The sequence below is a fragment of the Aristolochia californica genome, unplaced genomic scaffold (genome assembly GCF_029961685.1).
Source record: "Aristolochia californica isolate CCGP_79_NKW_82.1479 unplaced genomic scaffold, dmAriCali1.0.hap1 SCAF_2, whole genome shotgun sequence".
NCBI classification, from domain to species: Eukaryota; Viridiplantae; Streptophyta; class Magnoliopsida; order Piperales; family Aristolochiaceae; genus Aristolochia; species Aristolochia californica.
The window spans coordinates 46356870-46374455 of NW_027181881.1; the positions used below are offsets into that span (position 1 = coordinate 46356870).

A 17586-nucleotide genomic window follows, 5' to 3' on the forward strand; every position below is an offset into this window, starting at 1 on the left:
GGTTGATTCGTGTTAGGTTTTGGAAAATTTGACCCTGCCTTGCAAGGAACCTTGTTCCTGCCCCATGTCACCCTATTAATGCTTTCTTGTCTCAATCACCTCCCCACCTTGTTCTCACCTTTCCACCCTGGCCTTGACCTGCCCAGTTTGCAGCTTTTCATCTTTTCTTGTTCATCTGCCAAACCTCAAGGAACAAAGACTAAATAAAAGAAGTAAATGGTTGCGTAAGAAACTTCAGAGCTTAAAACAAGATGATTGCTGCAAACCCAGGACATGAAAAAATGTGTTTAATTATTTTGCATGAAAAGTTATGGTAAAAATTTATCAAAAATTTCAAAGGATGCTTGATATCCTCATTTAATGGTGGGCAGGGAAAACCAATTAAATTTTTATTTTTCTTAAAATAAAACACTAACTAGATGAAATAAAAACCATTACATGAAATATGTTGTTAAATAAAAAGCACTGAGTAGTAAAAGAAAGGTGTTAATGATGAGTAGTAGATGAAAGATATGGAATGACATTTACCCACATGGAATTGGATTTTTCACTTTATATATTTAATTGTTTCTTTTGAAAATTAAGTTCATGTGATGCATCTTTATCGAACAAACCTGAGTGTAAAAGCATGGTGGAGTCATGAAAGGTCTTCCGTGACCTGGCAGGGGAAGGAGAGGCGAGTGGGCAGCCGCTGAAATACAACATGGTCAGTCATCCATTCGTACTATGATCAGTTATGGAAGAAAAGACAGGAGTTGGCTGATAAAGATGGGCAACTCCACTCCCACATAAGCACAGAATGAGCCCTTAAAGGATAGCCCTTTGAGTATAGCTGCGAGAACTCCACAAGCTACAAACAAACTTGATCCTGCCTCATTCCCACCCTGCAGGTTCTAATTCTCTACCCAATCTCTCCATTAAGGGGTGGAGATTGGGTCGGTTTCCCATTTAATTTCTCTTGCTGCCACTTAGCTTGAGATTGAATTGACTGGAGTAGGAGTTCCCATTTAACCTGCCTTTGTGCCACTTCTGCCTGGTCCTTTTGGTTTGAGAACATTTAGTCAGGAAATTTTTTTCTGTATAAAAGTAGAACAGGACAGTGTCTGATGGCAATGAATTTCTGCCTTTGCTAAAAAAAAAAAAAAAAAAGTAGTACAGTACTGTTGCTGAAAATTGACTTTTTAAGATGGGAGACATATAGAACCGAGCTTTTATCTTAATAAAAATCAGCATCATTTAAAAAAAAAAAAAAGATGGATGACATATAGAACCAAGTTGGCTCGGCCAGCTCTCGGCTAGCTCTCGGCCGACTCACTTCAGCGAGTTGGAACGGGTGAGTTTGGCCAACTCAACCCGTCCAAGTCTTCGACTCGTATTTAAATCAAACAACCATATGATTCAAAAAAAAAAAAAAAAAGATGGGAGACTTATAAACTTGGTCTATCTGCAAATACCTGGGTTTAGAGCCCAAAAGAGGTGGCCTTCCTTTTAAAGTAATCTGGTAAAATAAAATCCATCCTTGCACAGTACTGGGTAGGAAACTACCGGAACCTACACGTGTACTGGACAAAAAATGTGGCCATTTTCAATGTAGGCTGGCTATGGGTTGAAATAATTCTTAGATTTCTAGAAATGTTTCTAAATTGACCTTCCCCTTATGTTTCTGATGTTCATAATATTATCTAGTTTATTAAGATATGCCATTCAAAGAAAAGTTTATTAGTGATGCTTATCTAAATATGATTTGGATTAACAAGTATTGCTTCATGTCAATTGGGTGGGTATTGGGTTCTTTTTCCCATCTTTCTTAATAATCTCCCTTTCCAGTCCATCTATCCTGATTCGACACATGGGAAAATCTAATCTAGTGGATGAAGGTTTGCCATTCTAGCATATGATTAGAGTTTCCCTATCTTAGTCATTAAGCCAGTGAGGATGCACTTTTTCATGGTTTTCTTCTGTAACTTGAACAAAGAAATTAGTCCAGTTGATTTGGCGACACTGTTAGAAAAGGCTGTCTTGCTTATGCATAACGACTTTTGTGGCTAGTCTTCTATTGCTTGGGTTATCTGGCTTGAACTTTATGCTGTCTCTTTTAGATAAGGAATCACTTTGTATTATTTTTTGAGTCAAATAAGAGTCGTAACTGTTTTCCTGCTTTGTAATTTTCAGGTCATAGAAGCCTTTGATAGTCCGGATTTCTTTAGCATGGTTTTCCCCTTGCTACTGGAGGTGTGCAGTCGTACTAGTGTCACCAAGTCCGGACGTTTTCCTTCGAGCAGTGATGCTATTCAAACAGGTGGTTATGAAATTATACTTTTTTTTGTGAAAACATCTTAATAGCGTCAAATATATCATAGTCAGAAACCTATTTGAACTCTCTCTAAATCTGTTACTCTGCCAAAGGAATCCTTTAATCACCATTCACTAAATCTGAATACATAAAAGGACCTTATTATGTTTTAGATCTCTCTCTCTCTCCAACTTAATTGTATCTTCTGCAATTTCTTCCCTTTTTGTGAAAAGTCTTAAGAGTATTTTACCTAAACAAAAGCTACACCTGAATCTGCATCTTCCTTTTCACAATTCATACCACAAAATAACTGGGAAAAAGACTTCTTGGTTCCCTGCATTTTCAAAAGACACTGAACTTTTCTATGCTATTTGTCAACCACGCATGGAATATTTCTGGTGATTCAGTTTGTCCATGCATAAGAATAATATTTACCTAACCAAATATATTTTATTTAGCACAATTTTTGCAGTCTTGAGCTAAGTTCAACTTATTGTGAGATTTTAATTGTCTAGGACAATCCTGTGCCCCTGAAAGTCTTAACATTTTCATGTCATGTGATCCTTACAGTTGATTATTCTTGGTGGCTTAAAATTGACCATTCTTGTACATGTGCTCCATGTCTCATGCTAGTTGTTTGAGAGCAATAATTTTTGTGTGGGTGGGACAGTAGGCTAACATTACTTTGGACTAGAAAAGATTTCTTACTAGTTGGGAAGAGACATCCTAACTTCAGCTTGCTGTATTGTGAAGAACTAATCCAATTTTAATATGCTATCAGAATTAATCCAAGCTCATGTCTATTTTCTATATGGCTTGTATTTCTGTTTTTAGCGAAGTTGTTTGTTTAAGCCTGGATGTTAGGGGGAGTGTAAGCTGTCTATAAACTTCACCATTTTCTAGTTATAGATATTTTGTACTTTTTAGGTTTGGTCTTTGATAATGAGAGTTTTCCATGTCTTAGAGAATAGTCCCACATTTATTTGGACTTGAAAGATCCTATGCTTATTAGTTGGGAATAATCCTCTTAATTTCGGCTACTCACTTCAGGAGCAACTTGCCCATGCTCTACAGTTAAACTAAATAAAAAAGGCTGTGCCACTGGTAATCAGCAGTAGGGTATCATTGGAGATGAAGAACGAATTATTACTTCTTGCTTCATTGCCCCTTCACCTTTAAAATCTGCCCAGTTGCTTTGTTAATTCAATACTAAGTCTTGCTTTCCAGCATTCATCAGAAAGAGGCTCACTTTTGCTGCTATTTCTTGGTGTGTATGGAAAGAAAAGAACAAAAGAACATTTTTGACAAAAGCTCTTCAGTTGGCTGTGTAATTGAGAAAGTTTTGCATCACATATTCATATTGGGCTAGTTGATTTCAAGGGTTTAGCTTTGTAGTCTAGAGAGAATTGGTGAATGTAGCTTCACTTTCAAACTACAATTTGATATAAGCAAAATAGAAAACTACAAGTTTTGTACTCTTGCATATAAGCACATACTAGCTTTCTAACAGTATCAGAGTGACAGTCTTGACATGGAGAAGGAGAAGATGGAGAAGAAGAAGAAGAAGAAGCAAAGTTCTTTCCCTTGAGTTCCTGTTTCTGCACTATTTTTTCCTTAAATTTCACACTATTATACCAAACTTTCCATATTGCAAATCGTTTTTTAATTGCAAGTCTTTGAGTCTAGTTTCCAACGCAAAAAGGATTTTGACAATCAGAGTTTACAAAGATAAATCAACATATGAAACAGCAAAAATCGGGTAGCAGGAAGGTTTTGAGTGTTAGTAGAAAGCTTCAATTTGTGGGATGATTTGTGCCATCAAAACAAAACTTTATATAGAGAATTATATGTCAAAAGAAAGATTTGTGATTCAATTTTCTAAACCAATAAACCGTTTCTCTATCCAATTTTTCTAGAGTGAGATATTGATATTAGAAGAAGGAAAAGTCACGTTGGAAGCTTGTCCCAAGAACATGTTTTTTAAGCTTGATTTTTTCTTTTTCTTTTTCTTTCTTCTTTGCTGCTGGTTATATTATAGCTTCGTCTTTGTTGACTTTGATGTTCTCAGTTTCGTTTTTTTTTTCCAACTTGAGTTGATGTGCTTTCTCTAATTTCTGGTAGTTTCTTGTTGGTTAGCAAACTAAATAACATCCCAAGTGTCTGCTACTTGTTTAGTGACATGTCTTCTATTTCCTGTCCTATGTGGTGCTGTTTCTACATCGTAATTGTGATTTTTTTTATTTGCTTCTTGAATTGTTGGTTGTTGTTGAGTGTTGGTTCTGTGGCATTGACGTTTCTATTGTTTCATGGTAGTTAGTAAACTGCACAATGTCCTTAATATTTCTGCTCTTCTTTTTATTTTTCAAAAGCAGGTTTTGTCCTTATCTGGCAGCAATTACTTACTTTCTAAAGAAAAATAGAGTCCTACCTAATTCTAATAATCTGTTATAGCTCCAAGAGCAATGTTGATTTTTTTTTTATCAAGAAGTTTCTAGACGAATTTCGTTTTGCTTAGTGAGCTGTTTGTTTTGGGTCAATTTTCCTCTTTGTCTACATAATCAGAGTTTTGTTTCTCTCTGACCATATTTGATGTAAAAAACTGGTCACACTTGTTCTCTTCTTTTCCATACCCATGGTAGGGTGATGGTTTAAGGATGTGTCTCACGAAAGTTGTGACACATGCGAGTTATGTTCTAGGGTAAGTTGTGAAACCTCCAGTACTATTTTTTTTTTTTTTAAATGACCAGTACTATTTCTTCTATTATTTTTTTAATCACTTAAGAGTAATGTCATAGACCCACTACTTGGTGGAGCCAGAGTGTGCCCACTTGAGTTGGGTCAAGTTTGGTTGTTTTGCATCTTTAAAAGTGGGTGAATGTAGTGCTACCCTTTAAAGTAGATGAGCTGGTGTCTCTGAACTCTTCTTTGACATAGGGGACTTGGTGTTTGGAGTCTTGTCAAGTGGCTAATAGTGATGTTTCTTCTTTCATATATATTATTGGCAAGCTAGGTCTCTTGGTGTCATGTATTCTCAACTTGAGGGAGAGAAATAGAAGAAGTACAAAGGAAGGAGGTATTTCGAAAACCTACAATGTAGTGTTCCAAGAGGTGGTGAAGCTTTGATCAAAGTTGGTTCTAGAGACAAAAAAAATTGCAAGACATATGGGGGGCAATGGAAGATGAAAATTTTTAGAAGTAGCCGAGTGCAATCTGAAATGGAAGATCAAGTTGAAGTTGAAAATTTGAGAGTTCTTTGCTTCGTTGAAGACGTTGAAGACCTAAGTATTAAAAATTATATGATTTTTTATTTCGATATGCTAATGTAACAAGCTGAAGATAGAAACCCCACCTTAAGGAGTCTTAGAAATTTTAAATTGTATTTATTTAGGTTTCTAAGAAAGAAATTTCTCATAGAATTCTATTCCAAGGGTGTAAGGGGAGCAAGGACATCAATGTCTTTTTATCATTGTTTTATGTTATTGTTAAGTTGGGTTCAAGGCCCTATACCAAAATGACTAACCAACTCTTTTTTTTTTTTTTTAAATGATGCTGATTTTTATTAAGACAAAAGCTCAAAAGAGCAAATTGCAAAGGAGGGAATCCTTCCCATACAATGAGAGATTGCTGGGAAGTTCCGAATTTAGCCAATTTATCAGAAAGAGTTGGCTGATCTAGGAATGAGATTCCAATTACAATGCAAAGAAGATACAATGTCAGCAATACTATCAGTGATGGGCCTTTCTAGACTTGCTAAAAAGCACTGAAACTTGACTCATCTCTATGCCAATAGCATTGGGACTAAAATAATAATAAATTAGGTATATTGGTGATCAAACTTCCAATCTCGCATTTAATTATTTGATTGTATCTATTGGTGTTGACTTGGGCGTCTTCGAAGGTCTTTGTTCTGTGATATTTTATACATCGAATTTACTTGGTTTTTGGTTACCATGTGGCTAGTTTCTCATACATCTTGATTTTGTTGCAGATGAAGATAAATTTGTAGATGATGTGTCTGTTCCATTTGAAAAAGTCCTTGGGTGTGTTGCATCTTTGATTCATGTTGCCAACCTAGTTGATACTCTTGATCAAGGAGAACACTTAATCAGCATTTTTCTAAATGCCCTTTCTCCAGGATTCTCATGGACAGGTATTTCACTTCCTTTCCATAGAAGTTCTTATTCAGAGTATGGCAGCATGTTGTGTGATCGGATTATTCACTTATTCGCTATCTCATCCATAACTTAGATGGTTTTAATCTCAGAAATTGGACAAATCATATATATATATATATATATATATATATATATACATTGAAATGGTTATTTTATCAAAACAGTGACAAGCTAGCCTGAAGCCAACATAGAAAAGAATAACAAAAAGTGACATAAAAGGGAAATATTCACTACAAGGAGGTCAACCCCTCCTTAGAAAGCTTGTCTGCATCATCGTTTGCCTAGTGAAGGAAGTGGGACCAAGAAACATCCAGGTCCCGAGCAATGTCCTGAATCTCTTCTAGGTACTGCTAGAAGCACTATGGAGGGTCAGAACTATGTCCACCCCAGTCCACAACCAGATGAAAGTCATCTTCAATCACTAGGACGCCAGAAAGTTCATCTTTGAAAATCTTAATACTCATCAAGGAGTTCTGATTTCAGCATTAGTTGAATCTGTTACTCCCAAAAGCCCTGAAATGTAGATGACAACTGCACCCTCACAGATCCTGGAAAATCCACCATGGTTCTGTCCCTAGACTCTGAAAAATCATGTGGAAAGTGTCTGCTGCAACTACATCACATATTTGAAAATAGATAACCTTAACTGCTTGATTTGTTCAGTTTCATATTATGGTTAAGTTCTCACTCTTACTTGTAAATTTTAAGACAATTTGCAATTTGGCTTTTCTCTTCCATGATCTGACCTATGAGATCAATCTACGAGTGCCATAACATGGTACATGGGTGATGGAGACGAATGTGGGGTCACCTGCAATAAACTTCCCATTACCATGGTTCTTCTTTAGTAAACTATTTGGCATAGATTGCATTTGTTAATACATCCTTGTCATTGTCTAAATTCTGGTGCAGACAAAATGTCAGCATTCTCATCAATTAAAGAGTTCTGCTTAAAGCTCAGTCCTGCTGCCGGCAATATCAAAGATTCATCTGAGCATATTGGCATACGTCCGCTGGTTGTGAAGGTAGTTGTAAACGCACACTTCTTCTACTTTTGGTTCAAAAGCTTTTGATTATCTCAATTTCTGTTTTTTTTTACCTTTATTCAGCTAGTTCAATCGGTGACACCAAAGGTGATAGAATGCATAAACACAGTTAAGATTGCTCAGGTATGCACTGATTTTAATTTAACTCGTTCAGAGAATCCTTAAAATTTTGTCAACGTCTAAGTATATCTAGTGTGAAAAACCTTGTTACTCAGTATGTGGATCGGGCCTTTGGTTCAATGGTGTTTGGGTTTTTTTTTAGTGTGGGTCTTGGTTCCAAGTTTCAAGTACAACTTAAATTCAAAAGATTTTTTTAAATCATCAGTAATGAATGCTTGGGTAGCAAATGGAACTATAGGAGTGGCACCAATGTGTAGTCTTGAGTGCAAGTTTTCAAAAGTATGGGCATCACGATGAACTGGGTCCATATCTGTTGAAAGAGGGAAACTGACGGATCAGATCAGGTTAGGACCAAATGAAGACGTTGCCCAGATCCTGCATCATATCCTGGACTCCATAATCGAGTATCCAATTCCCAAACTAACTGAAGAAAAATGTGATATAAATTTAAACAACGTTCAATCTTTTGTTTCAAGGGACCTAGATAATAAAATGCAGCCACTTTGTTCTTTTACGTTGGCTGTTATATTTCTCTGATACCCCAAGTGGATGTCTTGCAGGTGCATGTGGCTGCATCAGAGTGCATTCTGGAGATACTGGAGCTGTACAAAGTAGTTCCTTTGGTGGAGAAGGAAGAAGTTGGGTTCAAGAGTGATCTCGTTCATCTCTGCGAGGTGGAAAAGAGTGAACAGGCAAAATCCTTGCTATTTTCATGCATTAACATACTGGAAATTCGTGGAAAACAAGACAGTATGCAAACCTGAGAAACATAGGTAACCTCAGGCTTTGATTGATTTGGTATTTTACATTTCAAATGATTTTAAAAATAGTTCTGCCTGCCATCAATAAATATCTATAAAAAAAATCTGGTTCTTTATTCCCTTGTTGGATGAAAATAATGAGATGTATTCCTATCTAATAGACCTTTTCTCCAGATATTAATTTGGTCTTTCGATTATGGGCCATCGTCACGTTGGAGAACTGAGAGAGGAGTGCTTGAAAATGACTATAGCGGGATTGGAAGGACGAAACAGGTGACTTCTATAAAGGCGTGCTACTGTCGTTGGATACAAAATTTGGCCATGAAGTTGGTACATATTGTGGAATAGTGGGCTAAATGTGTTGTACCATGTGGTTGGTCAAGTGCCAGTCTTTCAGAAAATGAAGACACTGATCGAAGGCTATCAAGCAAGAAAACATTTTGGGTTTGTTTTAGAATGATTCTTCTGTGTTTTTTTATGAAGATATACTTAAAATAAGAAAGATATTTTTGCCAGGTCGAGAAACCATTCAGTTTAAGAATTTGCTTCTTGATCTTCTGCATTAAGCTAGAAATTAGAAGTTTTATAAGGTTTTCCGGTAACTTTTGGATAGATACTAAAACTGTTCTATTAATGCTAAAGATTTAGTAGTCAGGCATTGTGTAGGGAAAAAGAGGCTGCCATATAGCCTCTAGAACAGACTTGGCCTTACGGAGCTAATGTCGAATGGCCCAAACCTCCACCAGGATCTGGGTATCATCCCCGAAGTGGTCTGTTTAAGGAGGTAGGAAGCAAAATCCATCACAAGAAAAACATTCAAGCTTAAATACTCGTATAATTGCAGTAAAGGTTACCACAGCAACGCATAAGGCTGGAAATCTCCTACAAATTTCTCCAAAATTTACCCACCCCCAGTGCACCACTCCGACCAGAAAGGGTGTCAATTGTCACCATTGGAGTCTACCTTCACGCACCCTTCACTATCTGGTACGCCAGTAAAATTCAGAGGCATGCAGATAGTAAGGGTTAGCATGGATTTGGATTAGAGTTTTTGATCATTCTTCTCGGCCTTATAACTTGAAATCCATCCCTAATAGAATTGAAAATCCAATTTACCCTTGTTTAGTTCTCTTTCTATCCAATTATTTAGGATGGCTTATCGTTCATGGGTCATTTAATTTTTTTAACATAGCATTCAAAAATTATATACCTTTTTAAAATATGTAAACAATTTTAAATATTAAATAAATATAATAGAAATAAAAATATGAAATAAAACAAAATCTCAAAATGCCCCTGTTCAAGTAAAAAATCTCTTTTTAAAAATAAAAAATTATTAAATAATAAAAAGTAAATTATCCTCTTTTTTTAATAAGCTTGTCTCTCCTTTTCCTCACTCCTCAAAGGTCATGCCACGTCAGCGATTGTAGGATGTAGAGTTCCGGACAAGTAGAACTCACCATCCTCAGTTCAGTACAAGTCGCCGCCAAGAGAGAAGTTATCAGTACTGGGGAGAAGAAAGCGGCGAACCTTAGTGCGGCACCCATGGAAGAACACGAATTCCAGCGCCTTCTGGATCTCTTCCCAGTCGTTCGAACCAGGGACTTTCGCGTACGGTTATGATTTATTTTCTAATTTTGTTTGTGCTGTTGTCCACTTTCGTCTTGTCGCGGGTTGTTGACTTGTTTCTCGTTCTTGGGGTTCCTCCTTCAGAACAATTTCTTTCAAGTAGGTTAGTTCGCTTGAGTAGTCTCTCCTATATGGATGAGCTTGATTTACGTTTCCATAAAAAATTCTTCTGATCTCAACTATTATGAATCAACCAAGTTACGTCTCTATTGGTTCACATGTTCCCTTTTGATCTGTTCGATAGAGACCTATGACCTTTGAGGTGAGATGCTGAATATTTTGTTGATCGTGGATCACTATGAGATTTTGATTCGCGGGCAAATATGCAGTGAAAATGTCCAAGTGAATGACAGTTTTATTCTTGAAACGGATGCTAACGTGATCCAAGTTCATTTGCTTCCTGCCAGATATGTTTAGTGATTGACTATAGTACTGACTTGCTACAGATTCGTGGCTAAACTTTTGCTCATGTTTGTATGGAGCCGACCCCATAACCCCGGCTACAAATTGTAGGAAATGACAGCCACAGGGGAATACCTCAAATTATCAATCAAAAGATCAATGCCTGATTGACATAATGAGTATATAAATTGAAACTCTCATAGTGATACATTTTGAAATACCCTTGCATTATTCTAGGGCGGATTTTATAAGTTCTTTTAATGTTTCAGACTCTTGACTAGTTGTGTTTCCTTTTATCCTTGTCTAATATGATGTGTTATATCTCTTTGCTGCTCCCCTTTATAACTGGAGGTTTGTAAAACTGCTACCCCGTACTCATGTGAACTTGTTTCTAATTGTCATCTGGTTACTGTCCGTTATTGAATTCAGGCTGAGCTACAACAAACGAGAGAATCAACCTCTCATTCAGTACCATATGAGGTGAAACCACCTAAGGGACACTATTTCTTGAAGTAGTGTCTGTTTAAACAAGTTTTGTTTTTTTTGAAAGTTTTCTTTGTAAATGTAGATTGATAGTTGGCAAGATGCATGGATTGAGGATGATATGAAAGAGAAGGAGGTTCAAAGAACAGATAATGAAGGTATGTCATTTCTGCTACTTGTAGTAGTTTAATCATGTGCCAATTAAGTTAAATCAAGGCTCGAATCTGAATACTACATATGTGGCTTTGCCTGTCTAGACTGTACATATTACTGGAGTCTCTAGGGCTTGTCGAAGACCTACAATCTTTAGTCAAATTATTGTAGTGCTCGTCTGCATGAAACTGTGCAAAATGATTAGACTGTGGATCACTTGATCAGACAGGAGTTATATCCTGTTCTCTAAACTAGATCAAGAAGATATATGCAAAAATCTTTCTTAAAAAGATGAAAAATAAAAAATATATGGAATCTGTAGGATCAGGTTACTTTCGGAAGTTTTTTTTTTTTTTTAAAAAAAAGGCTTTTGGAAGCATATTTACAGGCAATCTTTTAACTAACAGTAAGGTACCGTCTGACTAGAGAGGTTATGAGTCCTACCCCTGAATGGTAGGTTGAACATGTTATTCAAACTCTCTGGACTGCCCTGTGCATATTAGATATTAAAATGACTCTGATCACTGATTGCATGAGGAGCTGGCATAAGTATCTATTTAATTGAATTTGTTTCAAAAATGTTCGATGTCACTCTAATTCTCAATGAAGTAAAGCTGAATGATTGAGCGGTCAAACAGGGGGTCTTCTTATTCTAGGTGATTCTAGGAAATTGTTTATTCCCAAACTTTGGGACCAGTGAGTCACTTATAAAGGTACATGTTAAAAAGGCAAGATCTAACGGGAAGGGTGAAAATGGATATCAAAACCCTTAAATAATGGATATCAAAACATCTCAGCATCTAAGATAGTATTGTCCTTAGTTGTATTTTCCCCAAGTGAGAGCTGAGAAAATCATTTTTTCTTTCCATTAGGTGAAAATTTGTTTGCATGTTCTTCTCTTAATTTTTCAAAAGATGAGGTGTATTCACTTATTTGCCCTTCCTTGTGGTAGATCCTTTTTGGCAGAAGTTGAGAGTGGCAGCTGAGAGAAAGGTACTACCTGTCACCATTCTTTACTCTTTCATCTTTTCAGGAGGCAAATCATGGTAGACGGTCATCTGAAATTATTATTCCCGTTGCATTACACATACATTTCAGGGAATGAATGCGTTAAATGTTATACTTTCAGAAAAATCTGGTCTTCTTTTGCTGAAGAGTCTCAAGACAGACCTTTTCAGACATGGATCTAGCTTGGCAAATAATTTGTTCTGTTATTCTATATTTGTTAGCAAATGTAAAAAGTCAGTTTGCAGGTTGGTTCCTCTTATATTGGAATATCCACCTTTTTAATTTGTTCCTTTCTGTCATAGATTTTGTGGATTCCAAGTCATGAAGCATAAACAAGACAAAATGTGGAACTCGCTCCTTTTTAGGATCTGTCAACCATACTGCGAGATTATTGAGTATCTGGGTGCAGTTAAACCTCCATTATCTGATAATTATTTCATAATTCGAGTAAATGGTGCTTTTAGATAAGAATTAGATCTTGCTAAAGGTTTGTTGTATCTCAGTAAAACCTAATGACAGATTTGACCTAATGAAAGATTTGACGGGTGTGTGTCAATAAAACTCTTAGGCTTACACAGTTCTCCAACCATATGAGCTTGACCCCAGTAATTCGTGCAGTTGTGCAAGTCTGAGCCAAGCTGCTCAAAGCCTTGGTTGCCTGTGATTCTGCATTTGTTTTATAGCTGATGTAACAGTTTTCGGCTGGGCCCAGCTCAGGTCATAGATTTTACTACTATGTCATACAGTTTCTTATGAACCGCACTAAATCACCTCTCTCTCTCTCTCTCCCTCTCTCTTTCTCTCTCTCTCTCCTTTTGGTTTTTACAGTTTTATCCTTCATCAGAAGAAGTTGACTGGATATTGTTTGAAATCCTCTAGGGTGTAGTTGATTTAGATCATGATACAGCACTTGCAGTTGGACTTATTGCTACCAAACATCTGCAAACTGATTCTTTTCTTGCCTGCCATATTTACAAGATTGACTAGTGGGTTGAACATTCCTAATCCGAGTTGTAATCAGTTCAGGCCTCATGGGGTATTTAGGTGCTTGTGTGTAATCAAGTTTGGAAAAGAAACTTTACATGAGTTAGTGAACAATGACTATATTTTGTCAGCAACTATGAGCCCTAAATTGCTTTGGAAGTTTATTCTTGTCTTGTCTGCCTTGAAAAACCAGAGGTAATTATTGTTTCATGTCACACTGACTCTGGTATTCTTTATCACAGATGACTCCATCAGAGGCAGATAAGTTCTGCAAAGCTTTCCAGAAAGTCCACAAGAAACTTGTACGCTTCCGTTTCTCTTGCAACTGCAGTCACGTATGTATTTTCATTGATCATTGCATATTGCTCTTTTTTTATCGATGGACTATTGTTGAGCAGGTGAATGAAGAACTCAGTATTGAAGCTGCTCAAAAGATTATAGAATCAAGAAGTTGAGTTAATAACCTTTCAGCAAACTCATGGTCATGTGTTTGTCCAAATTCAGTACCATTGAATACAAAACAATGCCTGACGCAAAACTTTTGGTATTACATTCTGTAAAAACATAATCCTGCTGTCTTTGTCCAAAAGCAATACCAGTGCTACAAAACAATCCTTGGTGTTACATTCTGTAGAGACTGGCTAGAAATTGGATGGTGAATAGATGCAAGTATGTCAGTTTGTTAGTGTTTTAAATTTGTGTAGAGATCAATGTTATTATACTCGACCCATGGTGCAACCCGATGATTGAAGCAATGCAGATACGATCATAAAAAATAAAAAATTATGTTAAGACAATTTTTGACACATTGACGCCCTATCTTTTGGCCGCAAGGGAAGCACCCCCTATCCCTGCAGGTGGCCGGATGCAGAACCAAGACTTGCCTCCCTCCATACAACGACAGAGGGTGAAGGACCCTCCCCTCTCGACCTCTGAGAATGGCGGGGGCAAGCGACGCCCTCACCCTTCATCCACCCTTGCCCCCATCATTATTCGCCCAAGGGTGACCAGGTTTCTAACTTTCCCCGAATCTTAGTGACCTAACCCAAATAAGTACAACCCTCTAGTTCAGGTAGAAGTATATGCAACATTGCCATGTGATAGACGTATCGTTTCACTTGAGAAAAATATAACGGAAAGCATTCTCTAAATATTCCAAGATTCTGTCATTTGGTTAAACAAGTGAATATGACGATCTATACCACCCTTCGACGAGTGGATTTTCTACCTGTCCTCAGTTTATGCTTATGCTTTATTGTCCAACAAATTCGTGACAAAATAAGAGGAATATGAAAACGGTATGCATACCAGTGGGCACATCCATTTGAGTCATTAACATGTTTCAAAATTCATCCACTAAAAAAGTTATTTCCAATACTTGGTCCATCAAGAACCCTTTTCTTCTAATAAAGAGCCACCCGATAGAGTTCAGACCTACAAGTCCTCCATAAGCACAGATATTACCTCAACTGAAAGACACTCAAAGCATCAAGCTTTTAAGTAAATTTAGATTGATATAAATAGGTGGTGCTGCCGGACATTGCAATTCAATCGTGCAGTGTTCCCAAAATGTCCTCGTCTCTATAGAGATGGTACCTGAAACCAACCAACCAACCATTAGCAAATAAACTTAAACAAGGCATTATGTAAGATCAAACCCTAGTCTACTGCTACAAACATCAAATCACTTCCCCAATCAACCAAGAAGTCTGCATGCAAGCTGCACTTTCAATTTCCTAGTTCTCCTGAGCAGAGAATTTTTCAAAGGAAATCTGGATAAACATCCTCTTGTTTAGACTAACATTTCTTCTATTATCAACAAGATCACATCTAAAGAACATCAAAATGAAATGAACACAAAATCTGATATCTCATAGGAACTCTACACCAACTGGAAAGTCTTAAAATGTGCTTACTTGTTTTCATGACAAAGAAAATTTAGGAGAAAATCATGTATCTTGACCAAGTGTCCTGATTTTGTCCAGCTAACTTGTGATGTAACACAGAGAGCAACAAAAGCAAAACATTGCCATTCAAAGATACTTAAACAGATGAAGAGTACCAAACATACTGGATAAAGGAATGATGTAAAGTTTTCCTAACCTGGACCCTACCCAACTGACATAAACCATTAATGTAATAATACAAAAGTTTCTCAAGAAAAATATAGATTAATCCTTGCATATCTTAGTTAAGTGACCAGATCCAGTAAAGATCATCGGCAAAACCAATTCAATAATCTTATGCTCACACCTAGTCCTAACCACAAAGCTTCACAAAAATAATGGGAAAAGCGAGCCCAGGATCTCCCTTATACACAAGTACCTCCAAAAGAGCATGTCAAATTAAAGAAGAAAGACAAAGAATAGAGTTATTCTTCTATTTTACGTCATAACAATGAACTTATTAGCTGGAGAGATTTTAGTTTTCATCTAAGTGGATATTTCTATACACCTGAAAGAAAAAGCAACACTTACTCTTTGTCTCCCAACTTCACTTCAGTTCCTCCATATTCAGGCAAGAGAACGTTGTCACCCTCTTTCACTGTAACAGGAATAAGATTCCCGTCTCTGCCACGAGCACCAGGACCCACAGCCACAACTTTACCAGAATTCAACTGGAAAGCAATAAGACAACAATAAGACCAAAATTGTATATAATGAGGAAAAGTTTTATTCCAACCACCTTGCGTAGCGATACAGACATATTAACAACGTCCGAAATAAATGCAAAACATAAGTAGAGCTTTAAACAAAAGAGGGATACTAGAGTCGGCGTTCATAAATATCTGGGGTACAAACCATTCCGAACTACAGTTTAGAACAAAATAAATTACAACAAGTAAGACTGTAGAATACAGATGTAGATGAAGGAACAACAGAGAATTCTGAACTACAAGATAAAATAAAATGAACTAAATAAAATTCCGAACAAGAGTTTAGAACAAGTGAGACTGAAGGAGTAATCTATTAAGTGAATCAAAAGAAGGGTAACTACAGTGTACACAAAAATATCCAATAAAAGAACAAAAAAAGGAGAAATGAAACGCATCTCTCAAACACCCACAATAAAAAAACAGCATATCCAACAAAAACTTCCAGAGGAACGAATTACAAGCTCCGTAAGTAAGAACGCTGTACAAAGAAATAAATAAAATTACAGAACGCGTACAGGGATTACGCCAATCATACCTTGGAAGTTTTCTCAGGAAGTAAGATCCCGGTGCTGGTTTTCGACGGAGGAACGATTTTCTCGACCAAAACACGGTTAAGAGAAGGAATCAATCGCCTCGCCATGGTGCAAACAAATCGTACAAAGCTGTCAAGACGAAGAAATAGAAGTGTGTGGAATGAAAACAGAGCGAGAACCCTAGTCCGTCCGTGTAGGCCGAAGCTGAATTGCTGACTTAGGGTTTAAGGGAAAGAAGCGGTAGGGTTTATGCGTGGTCAATTACGAAAACAGCCCTGAACTGGGCATTTCGAATTGGTATAAGATAACTTTACGGAAACACCCTTGTCAAGTCTAAATCTCTCCCAAAACATAAACTTAGAATAAAAACTGTGTCAGGGATAAAAAAGTAAATAAACATGCGTGGGATGCTCCAGGTCCCCTATATTTCCTAACCAGTGTAGTAGAAGTTTCCAGAGTCCAGTGACAGAACTTTAGGTTTCAGTTCAGTTGGGCTTTGGAAGCCCAAGATAGACAAGGCAACTTCTGGCCTCTGGGAGTCTGGGACTTGACGTCTAATGGGTTTCGATCCGAGCAGTAGCAGAAAACGGGTCCAAGAGTAAAAAGGCCCATAAACTGAGTCCCTACCGTTTATGGATTTCATCCCAGCAAATCTGCAAACACACCTACCACCGCCAACGGAGCCAAAATATGCCAACAGAAGCCGTCCAAATGGAAGGGCCGGTGGCCATCGACGTCGTTGCCGAGAAGAGGTCACTGGTCTTCTTCGCGGGAGGCTCTATGCACGGGACCAAGACCAGTTGGATCGTGCACAAGTACGTCTGGATCATTAAACCAACCACTTCGATTCTCGCAGAATCCACTACCACGGAAAACGGCTAAATAGTACTATTAAGTGATCAATCTCTGCTCCTTTCTTGCGTGGATGCCTACCTGCATCATCTTTCTGTTCACTTCTTCTCTCTGCAAGCTTCAAAGTTCGTATTCATGCAAGTTCATTAAAAATAATCACTTCGCATCTGCATGAATGCGGATTCTAAATATAATATTGTAGAAAAGTTGCAGAAGAAGAAGATTAAAAAGGTTTAATGATATACCAGTTTGTGCTTGTAATTCTAGATTTAGATCGCAACAGTTAAGCACTGTCTTCAGTTCTACTTCATCAGAATGATTGAAAAAGGTTGCCACTTTTCTACTTTTTTACACTCAAAGCAAGCCTCACCAACTTGGTCTTGCAATGCCACAATCCTCCGGCATATTTTACAGCGGCAGAGTTTTGTTGATTTAGAACGGTTCGCAGCTTTCTCAGAAGAAAAGCATTCCGTAGCTGAAGCAGGATCAGT

General features: G+C 37.3%; 3 protein-coding genes across 4 annotated transcripts in view; 2 read left to right on the forward strand and 1 right to left on the reverse strand.

Annotated features, from left to right (window-relative positions):
• LOC137955540 (uncharacterized) overlaps positions 1 to 8897 on the forward strand; it is a 53308-nt gene extending 44411 nt beyond the window's left edge. For both annotated transcript variants that reach the window (XM_068802530.1, XM_068802531.1), the window contains exons 31-36: positions 2173 to 2299; positions 6282 to 6443; positions 7381 to 7493; positions 7578 to 7637; positions 8195 to 8407; positions 8570 to 8897. In XM_068802530.1, coding sequence (XP_068658631.1) covers positions 2173 to 2299; positions 6282 to 6443; positions 7381 to 7493; positions 7578 to 7637; positions 8195 to 8398 — 666 coding nt within the window. In that variant the 3' untranslated portion in view covers positions 8399 to 8407; positions 8570 to 8897. The remainder of the gene's footprint in view (positions 1 to 2172; positions 2300 to 6281; positions 6444 to 7380; positions 7494 to 7577; positions 7638 to 8194; positions 8408 to 8569) is intronic.
• Positions 8898 to 9812: 915 nt separating this feature from the next.
• Positions 9813 to 13806, forward strand: LOC137956714 (uncharacterized). The gene is made up of 6 exons (XM_068804305.1): positions 9813 to 10006; positions 10856 to 10906; positions 10995 to 11067; positions 12015 to 12055; positions 13297 to 13356; positions 13453 to 13806. The coding sequence occupies exons 1-6, from the start codon at positions 9941 to 9943 to the stop codon at positions 13507 to 13509; spliced, it is 348 nt and encodes a 115-aa protein (XP_068660406.1). The 5' UTR covers positions 9813 to 9940; the 3' UTR covers positions 13510 to 13806.
• Positions 13807 to 14342: 536 nt separating this feature from the next.
• LOC137956466 (10 kDa chaperonin, mitochondrial) lies at positions 14343 to 16456 on the reverse strand. The gene is made up of 3 exons (XM_068803982.1): positions 16246 to 16456; positions 15532 to 15671; positions 14343 to 14650 (listed from the first exon to the last, which is right to left on the reverse strand). The coding sequence occupies exons 1-3, from the start codon at positions 16348 to 16350 to the stop codon at positions 14602 to 14604; spliced, it is 294 nt and encodes a 97-aa protein (XP_068660083.1). The 5' UTR covers positions 16351 to 16456; the 3' UTR covers positions 14343 to 14601.
• Positions 16457 to 17586: the final 1130 nt, after the last annotated feature.

Coding starts and splice junctions, on each gene's coding strand:
- LOC137956714 (XM_068804305.1), top strand. CDS start 9,941: ATGGAAGAACACGAATTCCAGCGCCTTCTGGATCTCTTCCCAGTCGTT. Junction 10,007..10,855: donor TTCGAACCAGGGACTTTCGC/GTACGGTTATGA, acceptor TATTGAATTCAG/GCTGAGCTACAACAAACGAG. Junction 12,056..13,296: donor GAGTGGCAGCTGAGAGAAAG/GTACTACCTGTC, acceptor TCTTTATCACAG/ATGACTCCATCAGAGGCAGA.
- LOC137956466 (XM_068803982.1), bottom strand. CDS start 16,350: ATGGCGAGGCGATTGATTCCTTCTCTTAACCGTGTTTTGGTCGAGAAA. Junction 15,672..16,245: donor TTCCTGAGAAAACTTCCAAG/GTATGATTGGCG, acceptor ATTGCTTTCCAG/TTGAATTCTGGTAAAGTTGT. Junction 14,651..15,531: donor GTGAAGTTGGGAGACAAAGA/GTAAGTGTTGCT, acceptor GGTTGGTTTCAG/GTACCATCTCTATAGAGACG.